The 20,139-nt window shown below is 37.1% G+C and overlaps 2 protein-coding genes across 9 annotated transcripts in view; one reads left to right on the top strand and one right to left on the bottom strand.

Annotated features, from left to right (window-relative positions):
* Positions 1-14: 14 nt before the first annotated feature.
* Positions 15-13,202, top strand: LOC101741108 (DNA replication licensing factor Mcm6). Of its 5 annotated transcripts, none has more exons than XM_062676316.1 (15): positions 15-156; positions 1,494-1,595; positions 1,769-2,192; positions 2,315-2,506; positions 2,636-2,808; positions 3,287-3,410; positions 3,645-3,783; positions 4,170-4,327; positions 4,860-5,012; positions 5,502-5,807; positions 6,825-7,006; positions 8,219-8,334; positions 9,523-9,648; positions 10,604-10,749; positions 13,046-13,202. In XM_062676316.1, exons 2-15 carry the CDS (start codon positions 1,504-1,506, stop codon positions 13,163-13,165), a joined length of 2,451 nt encoding a protein of 816 aa, XP_062532300.1. In that variant the 5' UTR covers positions 15-156; positions 1,494-1,503; the 3' UTR covers positions 13,166-13,202. The 5 variants fall into 5 exon arrangements, with proteins under 5 accessions (XP_062532300.1, XP_037876574.1, XP_037876572.1 ...); XM_038020646.2 differs by lacking the exon at positions 15-156 and adding an exon at positions 1,156-1,222; XM_038020644.2 differs by lacking the exon at positions 15-156 and adding an exon at positions 1,188-1,359.
* Positions 13,203-14,044: 842 nt separating this feature from the next.
* Positions 14,045-20,139, bottom strand: part of LOC101740968 (DNA mismatch repair protein Mlh1) — a 15,423-nt gene continuing 9,328 nt past the window's right edge. For 3 of the 4 annotated variants that reach the window (XM_038020640.2, XM_062676317.1, XM_062676318.1), the window contains 8 exons: positions 19,770-19,969; positions 18,655-18,925; positions 18,228-18,384; positions 18,018-18,101; positions 16,259-16,940; positions 15,058-15,200; positions 14,817-14,942; positions 14,045-14,387 (listed from right to left, as the gene is read on the bottom strand). In XM_038020640.2, coding sequence (XP_037876568.1) covers positions 14,086-14,387; positions 14,817-14,942; positions 15,058-15,200; positions 16,259-16,940; positions 18,018-18,101; positions 18,228-18,384; positions 18,655-18,925; positions 19,770-19,969 — 1,965 coding nt within the window. In that variant the 3' untranslated portion in view covers positions 14,045-14,085. Of the gene's footprint in view, positions 14,401-14,816; positions 14,943-15,057; positions 15,201-16,258; positions 16,941-18,017; positions 18,102-18,227; positions 18,385-18,654; positions 18,926-19,769; positions 19,970-20,139 lie in introns of all 4 variants that reach the window. The other variant, XM_038020641.2, reaches the window with a different exon arrangement.

Genomic DNA, 20,139 nt, shown 5'->3' with positions numbered 1-20,139 from the left:
TCGGTATCGATTGCGAGTATCACGCGAGAGCAGTACTTTTGAGAGTGCTCGATTGTGCGAAGCGTTGCTGTAGTAGGAACATTCGACGTTGAGCATTATGCCGCATAATGCGCTCTAGTGCTGTAATTGGAAAACAGGGAAAATAAACAACTTTAGGTTCGTTACATAATTCTAACGGATTCGTTAAATAATTCTTTCCGCTTTCAGTTTTCACTGACAGATCAAGTGCTACATTATAATTTTTAACATGCATTTCATATTTTATTGAAGCATGTACATATCTTACTTATTAGTTTTTACGACTGAATAAGAGTTTTGGGGTTTTACCTGTCCAACTGGATCGGCAAGTTTTGATAAAATCTACAGAACAGTAGGGTGAGCACGAACAGCTCTCGAAAAACTAATCGTATAGTTATTGAAAAAAATGCCAAGGAGTCAAACAGTGCCCCAAGCGTATCTATAAGTGTTGGAGTTTGAATATATAAGATTATCTCCATGTATGTAAGCGATGGTAGGCAACACTTGACACATGTAAGGTCACAGATTTCAAATATTGGAATGCTTATTTAAATGTTTAAAACAAATAATTTGTCTTCTCGTCAGTGAAGACAATGACTTCTCATCTAGACACGGACAGAGTAACATCTTAGAGTTGTATCAAAATAAAATATTATAATGGTGTAATAGTGTACAAAGTATTTGCAATATAATTAAATTAACCATGAAGCAGAGTGTTTTTAAATAGCCTCTCTCCTCCAGAACCTAGTCCCCTTAAATTTAACCGTCCAACAATAAAAACTAATTGTGCTAGTCCGAAAGATTTTAGACACTTCATATGGTCATGTTATTTAATAATGAAACTTATGCACATAATCGAGAGTACCGTACCAGCTTTATTTTGACGTAAGGAAAATTCTTCCGATATTTAAAATTGCATTTGGAACATTCTTGTCTTGAACTACTTACTTAATTATGTAAGCATTTCTTCATATTTAGTGTATTATTATTGTTCCACCGCAGTCACTGTTTTTCTTTTCAATGTAAATACTTTATAATATCTGACAAAGAGAAGAAAATAATGTAGTGTAGTACTGCTTTGTCTTTGCCTATTCTTTATGAATAGATAAATTTTTATTGTTTTTGAAGGGACAATTTTACAACGTTTTCCCGCCCTCGGGACCCTCTTGTCAGTCTGACGTTCAATCTGTCATAGTTCAAATTGGTACGCTTGTACACATGTTTGAATTTTTATCGGTTCTCGTTTTCAAAATATTTTCTTTTTAAAGTTTTATTAAACAAAATCAACTAATAATATTGAAGTAATTGAGCTCTGTCCATAGAAACGATTAGCCCATCTAAGTGAGAATCATTACAGAACACGTGTAACCGGTTACTTGTTTATTGTCATTGTTTTAAAGTTGCAGATTGCAGAATCGTTTAACAAACTTTGCAAATTAACTCACCCTTAAGCTCTGGTGTTACATATTATTCAGGTCGTGAACCATGGATGTAGCTGACACATATGCCACACAGAGTCAAGTAAAAGATGAAGTGGGAATTCGATGCCAAAAGCTTTTTCAAGACTTCTTAGAAGAGTATGTTTGATTTTAAAAATCAAGTTTGTTATAATACTAAGTTATTTGTTTTTTTATTTACCATATTATGAATAAATGCTTTTCTTCCATATTTTCATTAGTTGGCAAACAGACTTCTTGATATAAATTTAAAACCGCTTCAGCAAATAATTAACAAAAAAAAATATTTACAGATTTAAGGAAGATAACGAAATCAAATATGAGAAACATGCTAAGGAACTATTGAAACCAGAGCTCAGTACCCTTGAAGTTAGTTTTGATGATGTTGAAAAGTACAACCAGAATCTTGCTACCACAATAATTGAAGAGTATTATAGGATATATCCATTTCTAAACAGAGCCATTTTGAATTACATACTCAGTCTTGCGGAAACTGGAATGAAAAAAGATCTACAAGATAAAGAATGCTATGTTTCATTTGTTGATGTACCAACAAGACACAAAGTAAGGGAGTTAACCACAGCAAAGATTGGTACTCTCATAAGGATCTCTGGGCAGATTGTAAGGACACATCCAGTTCACCCTGAATTAGTTCAGGGCACATTTGTGTGCTTAGATTGTCAAACAGTTATTAAAAATGTAGAGCAACAGTTTAAGGTAAGATTTTTTAATTAATTGATTTTATTAATTCTTTAGAGAAATACAGTAACTTAATAAAATTAAATGGAATTAATTAAAATAAATAATAAATTAATTAACAAATATTATTTTATCCTCAGTACACAATTCCAACAATCTGCCGTAATCCTGTATGTGCTAATAGAAGGCGTTTTATGCTGGACGCAGACAAGAGCGTTTTTGTTGACTTCCAAAAGATACGAATCCAGGAAACCCAAGCTGAATTGCCCCGTGGTTGCATACCCAGATCTCTTGAAGTGATATTGAGGGCTGAAGCTGTTGAATCTGTGCAGGTGAATTTAAAAGAAACATGATATGGACAAGACCTGAACTTCCCAATTTCTCGATATTTGTAAAGCCAAAAATATCAAACTAAGATTAATCAATCTAAATTGAAACTAAAAGTATAATTTGTTTTTTAGGCTGGTGACCGTTATGATTTTACAGGAACACTGATTGTAGTGCCTGATGTGGGAGCCTTGTCAATGCCAGGCTCCAGGGCTGAGATTACAACCAGGACTAAATTAGCAAATGAAGGTCAAATGGAAGGCATAAAGGGACTCAAGGCTCTTGGAGTGCGAGAACTGCATTATAAGTGAGGATCTGTTTGCTTCTTTTTATGTGAGGGATTTTATTATAATAAGCCAAATATAGGTAGGCTGCTGGTAGCAGAGCAAATATTCAATATGTACAGGTATGTACAAGGACTATGTTATTGTCTAATTCTACAGTGAGTAGTGTAATTTTTAGCTTGAAAAGTGGAGCAACTTCAACTGAAAGTTTGAAATTTTTACAAAGACATGTGGCATTTTTAAAAGACATATTTTCAAAGCTTGACAGCTGCTTGGCTCTGCCAGGGCTTTTCTGAAGTCCATGGGTAATGGACTTCAGAAATCACTCACCATCAGGCTGTATGCCTAGAAGGGCAATAAAAAATAAATAATTAAATAAACTAAATTATGGCTTTAACATTCTGTAAATATAGTGAATCAGTTTCTGAAAATATACAATATGTACAATTACAGTTATTCAAGAAATGGTATATTTACCTTAGTTATAAACTTACTTCACAGAACAGCATTTTTAGCATGCAGTGTACAAGCTGTTTCTAGAAGGTTTGGTACTGCAGAGTTGCCTACACATGACCTAACAACTGAAGACATGAGGAAACAAATGACTGACAAAGAATGGGACAAGGTAAGGGATTTTTATAGATGAATTGTATGATTTCCAGTATTTTATTCATTTTTTATTGCTTTGCATTGACAGATAGTAAGCTTAACGCACACTTGATATTATCTGGTTACTTCAACCTACAGACATCACAACATAAAATGTACGTTCTTGTTTAATCTATGCTTTTAAATTTTAAAAAGTTTCAAATTTTATCTTATTACTGTATTTGTTAAATATTGATTTATTTATTTATAGGTTTATGAAATGTCTCGAGATCGCAATTTATATAATAATTTAATCACGAGCTTGTTTCCAAGCATTCATGGAAATAATGAGGTGAAGCGAGGCGTCCTATTGATGTTGTTTGGAGGGGTCGCCAAAACTACTATTGAAGGTACAAATACCTTCATCTATACTACCTATAAACCTCTATATCAGTATATCAGTAATTACACCACGAATTATTAAAGTGCATGTGGATAGTGAAGTCTAAAGTTGCTCAAAAGAATCTTAGAACTATATAAAAGTTTTGAGAGATATAAACCTCATTTTATGCATTACTCAACAATGAGTAAGTAGTAACAGCTACCTTTAAGAAGAATATAATGTTAACTTCTATAATTTTTCTTACAGTATTAGCACTATTTAAATTAATCATATTTGGTATCACACTATTTTAATTATAATATAAACTGACAAGGTAATTAAAAAATATACAACTATTGTGAGTAGTATAGCTTAAGCCTATATTCTAAGCAGTATAGATGTTCTTATTTCTAGGAACAACACTTCGAGGCGACATAAACGTGTGCATCGTAGGAGACCCGAGTACAGCCAAGTCCCAGTTACTGAAGCAAGTCAGTGAGATCACACCCCGAGCCGTGTACACTAGCGGAAAGGCTTCCTCTGCTGCTGGTCTCACTGCAGCTGTTGTTAGGGTATGTTAAATAATTCTTAAATCTCCACCTTTAAATCATAATGTGCAATAGATTTTATTTCTCAAATACTAAATGAAATGAATACCATCATATTCTTTCAGTCACTATGTAGTGATTAAACCAATGACAATTTTTGTAAAATCTAAACTGTATACATATAAAATAAGGAAGAAGTAAATGTAATGTAGTATAGTATTTAATAGAAACTGAACATACAGTTACGTCAGAATGAGTAATGTATGTATTGTGATACATACCTTAATATTGTCTTAATTAAAGAATTAAAATTTTATTTAGTATATGGATAAAAAAATATTATTTATCCTGAGCCTCTGCTCGTAAAATTATTAAAGTGTAATTTTTTAACTGCTTGGGGTTACGTTTGGCGCCAAAACTTCAATGATCAATTTAAATATTTTATACATAACTTCAACATTTAAAAAAACATTTTCTCCACTAATCTTGGACTTTTATAATATCTCCAGAATGGAAAAAAAGGATTGGTATTTATATTTAAATTTATTGTTACAAGGACGAAGAATCCTTCGATTTCGTGATCGAAGCAGGCGCTTTAATGTTAGCTGACAACGGTGTGTGCTGTATTGACGAGTTCGACAAGATGGATCCTGGTGATCAAGTTGCAATACACGAGGCCATGGAACAACAAACAATTTCCTTGGCTAAGGTTTCTATTATTATTTATTATTTTAATTTAAAGATATAAATTAGACATGTAACACTTACCAGGGACCATAATCATAAATCGAGTGCCATTGTCCAAATTTAGACATGGTTTTGAAGTCAAAACTGCATTTTAGTTCTACCCTTCAGTCTGGGACTCTTGATTTCGTACAGAAATAATCAGTTGTGGTTAGAATATAAACGGAATAATTTTTAAAGTATGTAGTTTTATGTACCCAGTGTAGCTTGTGAGGTAATCTCATCCTATCCTATCATCATCAGTCTATAGCAATCGACTGCTGGACATAGGACTCTCCAATTGCACGCCATTGAGCGCTATCTTCAGCTCCAGCTTTTGCCAGCTACCCTGCATAGATCGTCACTCCAACGAGCCTGAGTAAAAATAAAATAAATACCTAAAAGGTGATATACGTGGTCGTACACCCTAGTGTTGTTCAAATGAGAAAATTAAAAAGTTTAATTATATTTTCAGGCCGGAGTGAGGGCTACCCTAAATGCACGTACGTCGATACTTGCTGCCGCAAATCCTATTGGCGGACGATACGATCGAGCTAAATCCTTACAACAAAACGTCGCACTGAGCCCCCCCATTATGTCACGTTTCGATTTGTTCTTCATATTGATAGACGAGAGCAGTGAAATGGTTGATTACGCAATAGCAAGGAAAATTGTCGATCTGCACTGCAATAAAGAGGAGAGCTATGATTGTGTTTACTCAAGGGACGACCTGCTCAGGTACATTGCGTTCGCGAGGTCATTCAAGCCCGTCATTACCGAGGTGAGTTATACAACTTCATTTTTTTTTTATTGTTTAGGTGGGTGGACGAGCTCACAGCCCACCTGGTGTTAAGAAGTGGTTACTGGAGCCCATAGACATCCACAACGTAAATGCGCCACCCATCTTGAGATATAAGTTTTAAAGTCTCAAGTATAGTTAAGTTAGATATTGATTAGTCTATTCATGTCGGGTGCTTCAACAGTGTGGCCTTGCCCATCGTTTCTGCACCCTCCTCCTCCTCCTCCTCCTCCTCCTTCTCCTCCTCCTCCTCCTTCTCCTCCTCCTCCTCCTCCTCCTTCTCCTCCTCCTCCTCCTCCTTTTCCTCCTCCTTACGTCGGTTTCCTCATTACTGAGAGTCGTGGTCATGGCCTTGAAACAGTTTAAATGTTTCTCTGTCCATTATCTGCACCCAGTTAATTTAAATGTTGGCTTAATATTTTTGTTATATCATAAAAAACCTAACCATTAAATGAGTTAATCAACATAAATTATAATATAATATGCTAAAGTATAGTTTTTAAAATAGGTAACTAGATTTTGTGTGAAAACAACAGAATGTTGTTCATTTATAAAGTCTGGCCTTGGTATAGAAATTTTACACTTTGTCTTTTTTTTTTCTACCTATGCTGATTCTCCTTGATGTGTAGGTGAGCTCACGGGGCTCAGACCGGAAGTAATGCGAACACTGACCCTAGCAAAAGCAGTGCTTCGTAGAATCTACCACCGGATCGGAAACGCGACCCACTGAGAAAATCCGGCGAGAAACTCAGTGGGCTGTGTCTGAGGGTAGTAGATTCTGCGAATTACGGCTCTTGCTAGGGTTCGTGTTAGCAACGACGTCAGGTTTGAGCTCCGTGAGCTCACCTACTAGTTAAGGTTACGCTGATATAGCCTCTCAAGGCTCTCAGCCAAGGTAGAAAAAAAAACTGTGAAGATCCGGCGAGAAACTCAGTTATGGCTTTGTGTCATGTGTAATGTAGTGGCAGTTTTTGTTAAAACGAAACATGTATTGTTTAGGAGGCAGGCAAGTTACTGGTGGAGTACTACGCGTTGCTGCGGGGCCGTGAGGGGGGCGCGGGGGGCGGCGCGTGGCGCATCACGGTGCGCCAGCTCGAGTCCATGGTGCGGCTCGCCGAGGGCGTCGCCAAGATGCACTGCAGCGGACACGTCACGCCCGCGCACGTGCACGAGGCCTACCGGTACGGTCTGCAGGGGACACTGCCTTTTCTTTTGTTTTTTGTTTTTGCTGAGTTGGGTGGACGTGCTCACAGCCCACCTGGTGTTAAGGTGTTACTGGAGCCCATAGACATCTACAACGTAAATGCGCCACCCACCTTGAGATATAAGTTCTAAGGTCTCAAGTATAGTTACAACGGCTGCCCCACCCTTCAAACCGAAACGCATTACTGCTTCACTGCTGCGAAGATGTTTGACAAATGCCTGAATCTCGCTTACATTTTCAAGATCAGCTTGTACAAGTTACGAACAACATTGGGACCGTCGGTCTACCGAGCAATATCATCCGCTTGGTTCAAGATCTTCCCTCTGTGGTATCACCCTACACTAGCATCAACTATTCGATGTTTTTAATTGAACTTCAATTAAGTTTACTCTATACAAATGGCTGAAGAAAATTTTTTGTAATGATATTTTTTCCAAATTTTAAACATTAAATGGCTCTCCTGTGAAGTCGCAAAAATGCCGCTTAAACCATATAAACTTTCCCGTCGATATATAAGATACTACTAAGAACTATTATATAATGCATCTGTGCTTAATTATTTTTTCTTTGTCCTTATCGCACCACACGGATTCGGCGCAACGTGTCCTCTTTTTTCATCCCTGCACGCACACATTTCCCTCGCATTTCCTCTTTACACGATCCATCTAAGTGTTTTTAGAACGCCCGCTCTGTGCCTAAATTTTGTGACTTATATACTATTTTTTAAAAGATTTTATGACCCGGTAATTAAGGCCTTTAGGTCAAGTCTTATTTTAATTTATATTCTTATTTTTACGAAAAAGATAATGGAGTGAAATGAAATGAAATGAAGTGAAATGAAGATGATTAATTTGAGACATTAATGAACTGGGATTAAATTAAATGAAATGAGATGAGATGATATGGGATGAAATAAATGATATGGGATCTCAGTAAAATGGTGGTCATTTACTGAGATTTTTTCAGTGAACTTTTTGGAGGATCTTGAGAAGTTACGTCCAGCAGCTCTGTTTCATTTTCCTACATTTGTACACTTTAACAGATATTAAACAGTTAATAAACCACCGTTATTACACACTTAAACCTGAAGAAACACCAAATATACAAAATAAAACAAATCACACCACTTTACTCCTCGCGTTCCCGCCAAAAAGTCTCACTTATATACTATAAAATATTTTTCACACAGATTACTAAATAAATCCATTATTCGCGTGGAGCAGCCCGATATACATTTGGACGAGGATGAACCTCAATGCGAGCCGAGCATGGATGTGGATCAAGACGAACCTAATGGCACTGCAGGTAATTAAATATTTCAATTAAACATATATACTAATTTGTTGATAGACCACATCATTCTTGGAACCAAGACTTTGACCTAACATGGTGGACAAAAGCATTCCAATTTAGATATTTAAGCGATAAGTCTGGAATCAATTCAAAAAAACTGTTTACCTAAACACAGTCTAAAATCTAGGTCTACAATACGAAAATTAAGTATATAGGTACAAGATTTTTATTTAATATTTTATTGCTTAGTTGGGTGAATGAGTTCACGGCCCACCTGATGTCAAGTGGTCAGCGGAGCCCATAGACATCTACAACGTAAATGCGCCACCCACCTTGAGATATAAGTTCTAAGGTCTCAGTATAGTTACAACGGCTGCCCGACCCTTCAAATTGAAACGCATTACTGTTTCACCGTAGAAATAGGCAGGGCGGTGGCACCTACCCGCGCGGACTCACGAGAGGTCCTACCAACAGTAATTACGCAAATTATAATTTTACGGGTTTGATTTTTATTACACGATGTTATTCCTTCACCGTGGAAGTAAATCGTGAACATTCGTTAAGTACGTATTTCATTAAACAAATCGGTACCCACCTGCGGGATTCGAATGTACCGGACATCTTATCCTTTAGGCCACGACGACGTTCTGTTGCATCCATGCGAATGATATTCAAGGGTAATGAAGACATCTGTAATGATGCAAACGATATAGTATAACTATATTTTCTCAGAAAAACAATAGCAGTTGCGTTAAGAAAAAATAATATTGCCATCCCAAATATAACTGTCGAAAGGTACTCATTCCGAAAAATTGTAATGTCCATTAAAAATAAAACTGTAATAAACTAGTGTCAAGAATTGTTCATTGAACATAATATTTGTTAAATAAAATTGAATATGCAATTTCGAAAAGGGCACATCTCTGGAAATGTAAAATGTTCAGGAAATGAAAAAGACTGATTATTTTCTAAAGCAGTGTAAATTTAAAATATTAACTTTTGAGATATATTTTAGTGTTAATTAGCAATTAAAAATTACTGGAATTATTATAAAATGGGTGTAGGTAAGCCTCAAAACTACATGTATATGAAAAAACGTATTTGACAAAATAACCGAAATTGCATATTCAATTAATCGATTCTTGTGTTTTTCTTCTAACCGATTCATATTACACACATTTCATTAACATTCGATTTCAGAAACTCCCAGCAATGGTGATTCGGCGCCTAAAAAGAAACTGGCGCTTTCATTCGAAGAATACAAAAGCCTCAGTAATATGCTGGTCGTGTACATGAGGAAGGAAGAGGCTGAAGCGGAGACGAGAGGTCCAAATTATATAATATTAATAATATATAATATAGTAATATAATATTATATTCATATATAATATATAACTAACACGACTCTGGAATACACACACAGAAACCATCGCCATAGTAATAGGCGCAACAGGCGTAGTGGCAAAAAGTATACATAGATACATAAACAAACTGGAAGCAAATATAAACATACAAATAATGCAAAAACAAGCAGCCATACACGCATGCACAATAATAAGTAAAGTTTTGGGTAATACAGTTTTCATAAATTCAAGGGAGTCTGAACCTCCTCTTCCCTGAAGGTTTCAGGGCGGGAGCTAGGAACTAAACCGAGTCCAGAACTCGAAAGAAAACTCATTAATAATATAATATTAATAATAGTTAATAGTAATACACAAAGGTTTAGTTCGATCGAGTCCCATCTAATTTGTACATGCAAGATGTTTGTATTGGGTTTGGGTATACTCGTTTTCGTTTCTTATTTTTGTTTTCACAACACAGAAAAAGATCTTTGCTTCTTGTAGAGTCATGTAATGTAATTATTCTTAAAAATAATTTGAACACAACGCATACATTTTATACAGTGCAGAACAGCACTGTATTTGTCGAGTTCAAGTCTAAGGATTGAGGCCGGACACTCTGTTTTTTTTTTATTGCTTAGATGGGTGGACGAGCTCACAGCCCACCTGGTGTTAAGTGGTTACTGGAGCCCATAGACATCCACAACGTAAATGCGCCACCCACCTTGAGATATAAGTTCTAAGGTCTCTTGTATAGTTACAAGGGCTGCCCCACCCTTCAAACTGAAACGCATTACTGCTTCACGGCAGAAATAGGCAGGGTGGTGGTACCCACCCGCGCGGACTCACAAGAGGTCCGACCACCAATAAACCAGTGAAATATCTTGGTCTTGATACATTTTATTACCATTTAACTAATCTCAGTGTAACTTATATTTCAGACGAGGAGAGCTCCGGTATGCACAAGTCTGCCGTAGTGAGCTGGTACCTAGAACAGCTGGTGGCACAAGGACAAATCGAAAGCGAAGACGAGTTACTTGAACGAAAGACACTAGTTGAGAAAGTCATTGATAGACTTATGTACCATGTAAGTGTCTTTTGTGTTTGTGTGTGTGTTTTTAAGCTATTGCATAGCTTTTACCGTGGCAGTTCCCGAGTGCCACACGTTCTTTTTTTATATTATACTATGTTAATTTAAAAATGTACCCTTAATTATCCATTGATTATATTTATACCTAGTCAGGTCATAAATTCTGTCACATGTTTAATGTAAAATAATTGAAACAAGTTTATTCATTATGTAACCATTCATATACCAAAATGAACTTAACAAAACATAGATTCTTATGACACTAAGGTTTATTCAAAATGACCTCCGTGATTTTGAATACAGGCCTTCAATCTGCGCGGCCAGTCGTCTATCGCAGCACGAACGAGGTCCATGTCAATATCGGCGGCTGCCTTAATCAAGGATGTCTTGAGTGACTCCAAATTGGGATGAGGCTTTGAGCACGCCTTTTCCTCCAAGTGTTGCCATATCTTGTAATCTAACGGATTCAAATCTGTACTGGAGGAGGGCCAGTCTTCGTGCCGGATGAAGTCGATTTCACGCGCCGCCAGCCAGTCTTGTGTGCTCTTCGCTCTATGAGCTGGCGCTGAATCTTGTTGGAATATCCAGTGCCTGTTTATTGAACATGGTATGAGAAACAGGTTCCACAAGGTTCGTCAGGACTGTATTTTGATACACAACTGCATTCGTTTTTACAACTTTCTCACAAAAATGTACCTCTGTTAAGCCCCAATAAGAAACTCCCAACCATACCATGAGCGAGGATGGAAAATGACCTCGTTGGACACGCGGAATACGGTTGCTCGCTTCTTCACTACTGTGTGCGTACACCTTATCATTTTGTTTGTTGTAGCTCTCTTCTACGGTAAACATTTTTTCATCCGAAAAAAGAATTTCCCGATATTTTTTTCCCGCGTACCGCTTCAACAAAGAGCGGCATCTCTTCAGTCTCAGGTCCATTAGACGAGCATTCAAATGATGTCCTGTTTTTCTTCGATATGCCCGAAGCCCTAAGTCTTCATTTAACACCCTTTTCACCGTGGTTCTGCTTAACCCCATCTGAAGGGCCAACAGTTTCTGCTTACGTTTGGGATTTCTTTGAATTCGCGGTTTCACAGCTTTTATCACTGCTGGAGTCCTAACAGACCGAGGGCGACTTCTTGACCTGTCATCTACACTAGAGTCTTCATTGTATCGTTTGATGGTACGATAAATGAATCTTTTGGTTATATTAAAATTTTTCAGTATGTTAAAAATTTGAATTGGCGCGTAACCGCAACGATGCAACGCAATAACTGCAACACGGTCTTCTTTAAGCGTCCACTCCATATTTAAAAATGAGTAAAATTCTACAAGTATACATTTTTATTTTCATGAACAATTCGAAATTCGAATTCAATAAACTTTTTTGTGGCCAGCATTCTAAAAGAAAAGTTTTTACTGTGTGACAATACTTATGACCTGACTAGTTATATACGTATTTTTTTTTTGTATAAAATAGTAATGTTGTCAGTATATAAATTTTTTTTATTGCCTTTGTAGGCAGACGAGCATACGGCCCACCTGATGGTAAGTGGTCACCTTTGCTCATGGTCGTCAGCAATGACAGGGGCAGAGCCAAGTCGCTGCCTACAGGTCTACGCTGTCTATAGAATCGTATACTTAGTCTACTACTGCATTAAAATATGTTGTTACATAATAGATAGGTACTATTGTTACACGGTCATAATCCATGGGTGATACGGTCCTAGCTATTATTTTGACCTTAAAGCAATTGGAAGCTTAAGCAATTAGTTTCAATGTATTATACATAACTGTGATAGTTAAAAGAGATTTCCTTAAATAATTAATATAAATGTAGTTGTTATAAATAGACACAAGTAAAAATACAAAAAACGACAAATAAATATCTGTAGCTTAAAAAAGTAAAAGTAAAAAGTAAAGTTTAGAAAAAAAACTAGTCTCGTTCTTATGATCTAGAATTATGTAAACGATCTTGATGGATAGAAGGAATGTATTTCCAATGTAATTGAGATATTGACCTCGTGTCAATGTGATCAGCGGTCGTAAGCTAATCTGCCCGGCGACGTCACAACACCTAAGGGGTGACCATTTATATATAGGCTTGTGAAAAGTATTAAACGGTAGGCAGTGGCTTGGCTCTGCCCCTGGCGTTGCTGAAGTCCATGGGCGACGGTATCCACCCGCCATCAGGTGGGCCGTATGCTCGTCTGCCTACAAGGGCAATAACAGATAAAATAAATAAATAAAACACTCAAGTATTTACACTATTGTTTTCTTTTATTTATTTCAGGATCAAGTAATAATACCTTTATCAACGACCGGACTCAGAGGAACTCAGAAGTCGTCGGAACAAGACATAGAAGACGATCCGTTATTAGTCGTGCATCCAAATTATGTTGTCGACGCGTAATTCCTAAGCTCAATATAGTTTAAAAAAAAAAACGAAATCCACCTTTTTTTTCTCCTACCTAAGCTGTGAGCCTTGAGAGGCTATATCAGCGTAACCTTAACTAGTAGGTGAGCTCACGGGGCTCAAACCTGACGACGTTGCTAACACGAACTCTAGCAAGAGCCGTGCTTCGCAGAATCTACCACCGGATCGGAAACGCGACCCAATGAGAAGATCCGGCGAGAAATTCAGTGGGCTGTGTCTGAGGGTTAATCCACCCTTTTTCTTTCGTCACAGCAAATGATATCAAAGTCAGAAATGTTTTGTATATTGAGTGCCTAAAAGGGGAACGCGCGTCTGATTCAACGCAGCCAGGTAGAGCGGTGGAACTCTTAAGAAACCCTACCGTCAGTTCGTGAGTTCTTAATGCTCATAAACTAAGTGATAATTTATTGACATGATCATGAGTTTCTTTGTCAGTTAGAAAAATTTAATTAAATAGATATGATTGCGAATATAGTCCGCCTCGGTGTTTTTTTTATTAGCCGTGTAGGCAGACGAGCATACGGGCCACCTTGAAGGGTGGGGCAGCTGTTGTAACTATACTGAGACCTTAGAACTGATATCTCAACGTGGGTGGCGCATTTACGTTGTAGATGTCTATAGGCTCCAGTAACCACTTAACACCAGGTGGGCTGTGAGCTCGTCCAACCATCTAAGCAATAAATAAAAAACTTGATGGTAAGTGGTTACCGTCGCTCATATACCAATGGCAGGGACAGAGCCAAGCGGCTGTCTACCGATGAAAATACAAATAATATTTCACTTCTAAACTATGATCTTGGTGACTCGATATCTCGTTCTGATAATATATTGATTTTTAAAAATAAAACACAAACCTCACCAAAAACACAAACGCATTCTTCATTCGACATAATACATCAACAACGTTCAAAAACCTTATACAAATCATTTAAACTAGCTATTTGCAGTATAGCTCCATTACTTATAAAGCTACTTGGCGGTAGGAAATATTTTCTTATAGCAGGGAATATCACGTGCTCTTGTCTCCTGTGCTCCGACGACACGCTCTCGACATTAGGGTCCGGATTAGGTTGAGCATAAAACTTGGCCGTCTGTCTGCAGAAAGTCTCAAAGCACTCCTTTTCAGAATCCCAATTGACTTCGGTAACGAGACGGACTAAATACGTCGGTAAAGCACCCACGAACGGAGCGTGACCATCTGGAATATCAATCTTTACTAATCATATTATTGTTGACAAAAATACTGGTTTTTACTGGTGGTAGGACCTCTTGTGAGTCCGCGCGGGTGGGTACCACCACCCTGCCTATTTCTGCCGTGAAGCAGTAATGCGTTTCGGTTTGAAGGGTGGGGCAGCCGTTGTAACTATACTTGAGACCTTAGTACTTATATCTCAAGGTGGGTGGCGCATTTACGTTGTGGATGTCTATGGGCTCTAGCGACTACTTAACACCAGGTGGGCTATGAGCTCGTCCACCCATCTAAGCAATACAAAAAATGGTCCATACCGGACTCTTCAGGTTATGCATATTTATAAGAGCCACGCAATTGAAAATAAATATCTAGAATGGTGGGATGTTATGTTGAACACTGACGCTCCCTAATTATATTATTAAAAAAAATATATACCCAAAAGTAATGGTAGGGCCAATAATTCTCCTTCTCCATTTACTTCCAGAGAAAAGTATTCGTAGAGCATTGCGCGTTTGCTCAACAATAGTTGGGTCATATGTTGAGCCATTTCTCCTGTATCTCCTGAGAAAATAAAAAAAATGTTTATTTATTACATATTACTCTGGTACAACCTTACTCTGTATATTTCGTTAATAATTACGAGAGAAACTTTAAAATATCTTCAGGGTTTTTTTACCGAGCTCAGAATCCTGTTCGGAGTTTTGAGTGCTCCCGTTCAGACCAAGAACAAATAATTCTTCCAATGGCAATGGATTCGACAGTTTGATGAAACCGAAGTTTTGAAAATCGTATAGTAATGTCTCGTAAAACAATTCCTCCCTGAAAAAAACACATTTTAAGCTATTGCATAGCTTTTATCGCGGGCTTTGAATCAAGAAATTCCGTAACGAAAATAAAACCTAGCACCCCCCACTCCGCCTACCATGTAGCTGTGTAGTGTTTGTGAATAAGCGCGCGGCGTGACGTCGCGCTGCATGCGCATCATGAAAAGTCTGCCCATCTCTCTCTCGCGCGGTCTAGCTTATGAGTGTGAAGGAGACAGTTCATGTTTTGCTTTTGTTAATGTTTATAAAATTAAATATAGCATGGTCTAATTTTATTATTGTTTTAACATTAAATTATTATTAAGTAATTATAATTGCATAAGTTGATAAAAAATGCAATACAATAGCTTTACCGCGGCAGTCACCGAGTGCCACACGTGTTTTTTTATTTTATGTTATACATAACATTAAAAGTAGCACAGACCCTTTTTGGAAGCGGCTAAATATCTGCGCTCGCAACGCTCTTTATATACTGAGATTTTTGATTATTTTTCCTAAATCATCTATTGTATTTGCGGTGTACCTGATTTTTCTAACTTTCTCTACACCTATATTAATGATGTCAGTATATCATGAGACTGCAACAGGTTGGTCTGAGGGGCGGGACCGTTTTCCAAATGTAACTAAAACTTCAACGTATTGTCTCAAGGTGAAAGGCATTCACTTTAATGTTTGTGAGTACAGATGAACAATCAAAAGATCCGTAAGTTGACTAAAAGCAATGTCCGTTCTCGTTAAATATGACCGTTGTACCTGTGTAAATTTTATATGCAATTTTCTTTAACACCGTTCTGATTTGAAACTCAAAGAAAGAAAAAAAGATAGTAAAAAGGGATAAATACATACAGTTAGACGATTTGTCTATGAGAAGAATGAGATAGAATATTTCTGAATGGTTCACTTTTACCATGTGTGAGCGGCAAACGTTTTTATTTTATCATTCTTAAAAACGGAAGGAACTACACTATTTTGTGGACCTTTAAAATTATATCTTAATTTAATCGTGTATTGTAAATACAGTTTTCATTTTGATAGAACAAATAAATAACTCACGTCAATCTTGTCGTATCACAAAGATACAGTTTCGTAGAGTGCTGTATTAATGACTTGTGACAATCTATACAGGCTATGAATATTAAATTAGCCAAGATTTCCCTTAGATTTGAGTTACAATTGTTCTCCACTTCTAATCTGAGCTGTTTTACGCTGGTCAGTTTCGTTTCTATCCTCTGGTATTGAAACGTTCTAGTCTTGAAGGAATCTTTAGGGTCTACGTACGTAATGTTGGCTTGGCCCGCCTCAGTATACTGTTTCCATTTCTCTTGTACTTTATTATCTTCTGCTGGCTCTTTTACTATAGAATTGTTCAAGTCTTGTTCACTAGGTATTTTCTGTTGTTGATCTACATCATTTACTACGTCACTCGCATTATCTCCAGTCGGTTGATTCGTTTTATTTGGTTCAAGTTCAAAGAACTTGTCGATCTTCTGGACGTTAGGGTTGACGCGTACCATGTGTGCGGCGGAAGTTTTTGCCGCGTCCGTGGGCTTGTCCGCGACGTCCCTGGGCTGGGCGGCGCCGGGGAGGCGGGCCTGCGTGTACAGCACGCGCGTGGAGCTACAGCCCAAGAGTTTCGTTTCGATGCACGTCTTGATCTTCTCGACGATTTGCTCCTCGTAAAGAAACTGAACTTCGTGTTTCGTTGGATGAACGTTGACGTCCACGTTTTTCGGATCTGAAACGAACGGTGGTTCATCACATCAACGGAAGTTCCTTATGGGACGATGCGGATAGCCGGGAAAAAACGTCCGTAACGTAAGATTTTTATTAGTATTGCACACAACGTACGACTTAACTTTGTAATTCTTCTATTTTCTAATATTAAAAAAAAAAGGCATACCCGCTGAGTTTCTTGCCAGTTCTTCTCAGGACAGAGTCTAGTTTTTGTGATTTGGCGATAGTTTCTTTTTGACGTTCAACAAGTATGTACTTTCATTTATGTTGAATAAAATGTTTGATTTGATTTAATAACGTACAAAAAATAACATATATTTTTATCATTCATTGACCACGATCTCAGAGCGTTCGTTTGCGCAATACACTAACTCTTATGCAAACAGCCGTGAATGAAGTGTACCACAATAAGTTCGCACGTTACCGAATGACCGTGGGTTGTTGCGAAATCTCCAGTTTTATTTTCTTTATACCTCGAATAGAACTTAAAATTAATATTTCTATAATAAGACTTCGTTACTATCCGGTGTCCCACGACACCACACATCTTTTTTTTTCCTTTTTTCCCTGCCTATGCTGATAGCCTGGAGAGGCTATTTCAGCTTCTCCCTAACGTGTGTAGGTGAGCTCACGGGGCTCAAACATGGAGTGTTATTAACACTGGCCCTAGCAAGAGCCGTGCTTCGCAGAATCTACCAGCGGATCGGGAACGCGACTCACTGAGAAAATCCGGCGCGAAACTCAGTGGGCTGTGTCTGTGGGTTAATTTACTCGTCGAGCCCTTCGTCGTAAGCGACGGGTTCACCGAGGACGGTAACCGATGCTTGAGGTATCTAAGAGCACCGTTAATGGATTCGCAATGACGTGTTTAGGACGACGTCGACTATTTACCTTTCGGTCCACAGGATTGGGTATGGGTGGTTTATAATCAAACTGTTACTTGAATATACTTTAAGTACATTATTTTTAGAACTCATTTATATTCTATATATAGGATATGTATTGAATTTGATATATAGCATATTAATAAATATGTATAGTGAACTACACAACATATCAATTCCGTAATTCGACTTACCTAATTCAATGCTCAAGTATACAAATGCGTGTGAGTTTTTTGGTAAATATGTTGAGTAAACAGAATCCACGGCTTTTCTTATTGCTAAAAGAAAATTTAAATATTATTTTAATACATAGACTCTAATCTTGAGTCAGTCTGAGAACTAGGGTACAGTGAATGTCACTACACCAACAAGTCAAGAATCTATTTGATAGTGTACCCACTCACCCTGTGAATCCACAAGCCTATGATTGATGAACAGGAGCAGTATCCCTTTCTTATTGGAATAATTAACGTTTGTAATGTATCCATGTATCGACAGCTTCAAGTTTGCATCCAAAATTTCAACCTCTATCAGCTCTCTTGCTATTGTGTTACCATAAATCTAAACAAACAAAAACACTCATCAAAGTGGCCCATTTTTATAGTATTATCTTCATGATATAATAAACTGTGTTCACTTGTATGATATATGTAAAATAAAATAGTAAGAATATAGCAGATTTAACTTCGAATCACGTTACATTTACTGAAATTTTTATCGTTAATTATCATTTTACATTCATATTGTTCTTTCATACTATTACTTAATACTGTTCCATAAGCAAATCAGATTTGAGAAGAAACTTTCAAACTCCTGGATTAGTGTACTTACAATTCTAACATTTTCTATGACAGATGATTTCATCGCTGTTTTCAAGTCAGTATTCTCACTGAATTTTTTCAAAGTAAATCCAACTTGACTATTATGTATAGCATATCCTCCGACCACTTCCATTAAACGCGTGTATTCTTCTGTAGGACTACGCAATGCCCCTTTACGTGCCACAACGTTATAAAATAAATCTTCAACGGTTATCTGAGTGCCGTTGTTGCCAGCACAAGCTTTTATGGGGCCTTTCAGTTTTCCATTTTCATATGAGGCTCTGGAAACAGTTTTAACTTATTCATTTTTTAAGTTAGTCTTTGTGTCAATGACGTTTCATTGAATAATTTGTGTATAGAACATCATGTTTTATAATGCATTGGAACAGTAGTGATTTATAGTCTGTATGTTTTTAAGTAATTACCAGAGCATGCAGCCAACACAATGTGAATGCCATCTCCCACCTTGGCATGAGGTTGAAGTCTCAATCATATTTTAAAACAGCGGCCATGACCTTCAGTTAGAAAGAGAAAGGTAGGATGGTTGTAGTTATCAGTGTAGGGTAACATGCTCTAAGACTGTCTTTCAACACAATGTGGATGCCATCTTCCACCTTGGCATGAGGTTGAAGTCTCAATCACATTGTATAACAACAGCCATGACCTTCAGTCAGAAAGAGAAAGGTAGGATGGTTGTAGTTATCAGTGTAGGGTAACATGCTCTAAGGCTGTCTTTCTTCAAATTTCGAGAAGTTAGCAGAAGGTATATACCCTTCAATAGATAATGGCTTAGCTGTGACTTTGGCATTGCTGACTTCTATGAAGTAACTACCGCCATTAGGAATGCTATATGCGTCGTTTGACAACAATGTAAATAAAATAGTAAAAAGAAGTAACAGCTAGTGGGGCATGTAATATAATAATATATTCTGGGGTATTATTGGGGTACAAATTCATTTACATTTCAATTATAAGAAAAATAAAGTTATTTAAGATTTTTTGTTTATTTGCTTTTTGTATTATTTTATGTTTATTTATGGCCTTTTTTTAATGTTTGTCTTCGGGACCAACTTCAGAAACCTTTAGAGAAATTACTACTAATTATAAAGTTCATAAATTTCATACTTGTAAGCACATTTGTCTTGTGCAGTTTTTGTCAATATTGTAAGGTGTGCAATATGACTGATACTCGCGAGAGCCTCTCCACGAAATCCGTAGGTACTGATTTCTTGTAAGTCCTCATATTTTCTGAGTTTAGATGTTGTGAATCTCTCACATACGATATCTAAGTCTTCATTTCTTATACCTGTCCCATTGTCCTGTATCTGGATTTTTTTTAATTATTAAAAATAACTCTCCTGCTTACGACCTTATAATTTACTTTATTTAATGCAACTACAACAACTACATGAAATGCATACAAAGTTACCATTGAGTATCAAGGCTAAGTATAAAAAAATAAATGTCATCAAACTCATACAAAAGTTTTGAGCTA

The sequence above is a fragment of the Bombyx mori genome, chromosome 26, assembly GCF_030269925.1.
Source record: "Bombyx mori chromosome 26, ASM3026992v2".
Taxonomy (NCBI): Eukaryota; Metazoa; Arthropoda; class Insecta; order Lepidoptera; family Bombycidae; genus Bombyx; species Bombyx mori.
Note: the sequence above shows the minus strand (reverse complement) of the source record. Positions and strands in the feature narration are given on the sequence as shown.

Bases quoted from the DNA above. Each gene is read 5' to 3' on its own strand.
- LOC101741108 (XM_062676316.1), top strand. From the start codon at position 1,504: ATGGATGTAGCTGACACATATGCCACACAGAGTCAAGTAAAAGATGAA. The intron at 2,193-2,314 runs GTAAGATTTTTT...TTTTATCCTCAG, and splicing joins ATGTAGAGCAACAGTTTAAG to TACACAATTCCAACAATCTG. The intron at 10,750-13,045 runs GTAAGTGTCTTT...TATTTATTTCAG, and splicing joins TTGATAGACTTATGTACCAT to GATCAAGTAATAATACCTTT.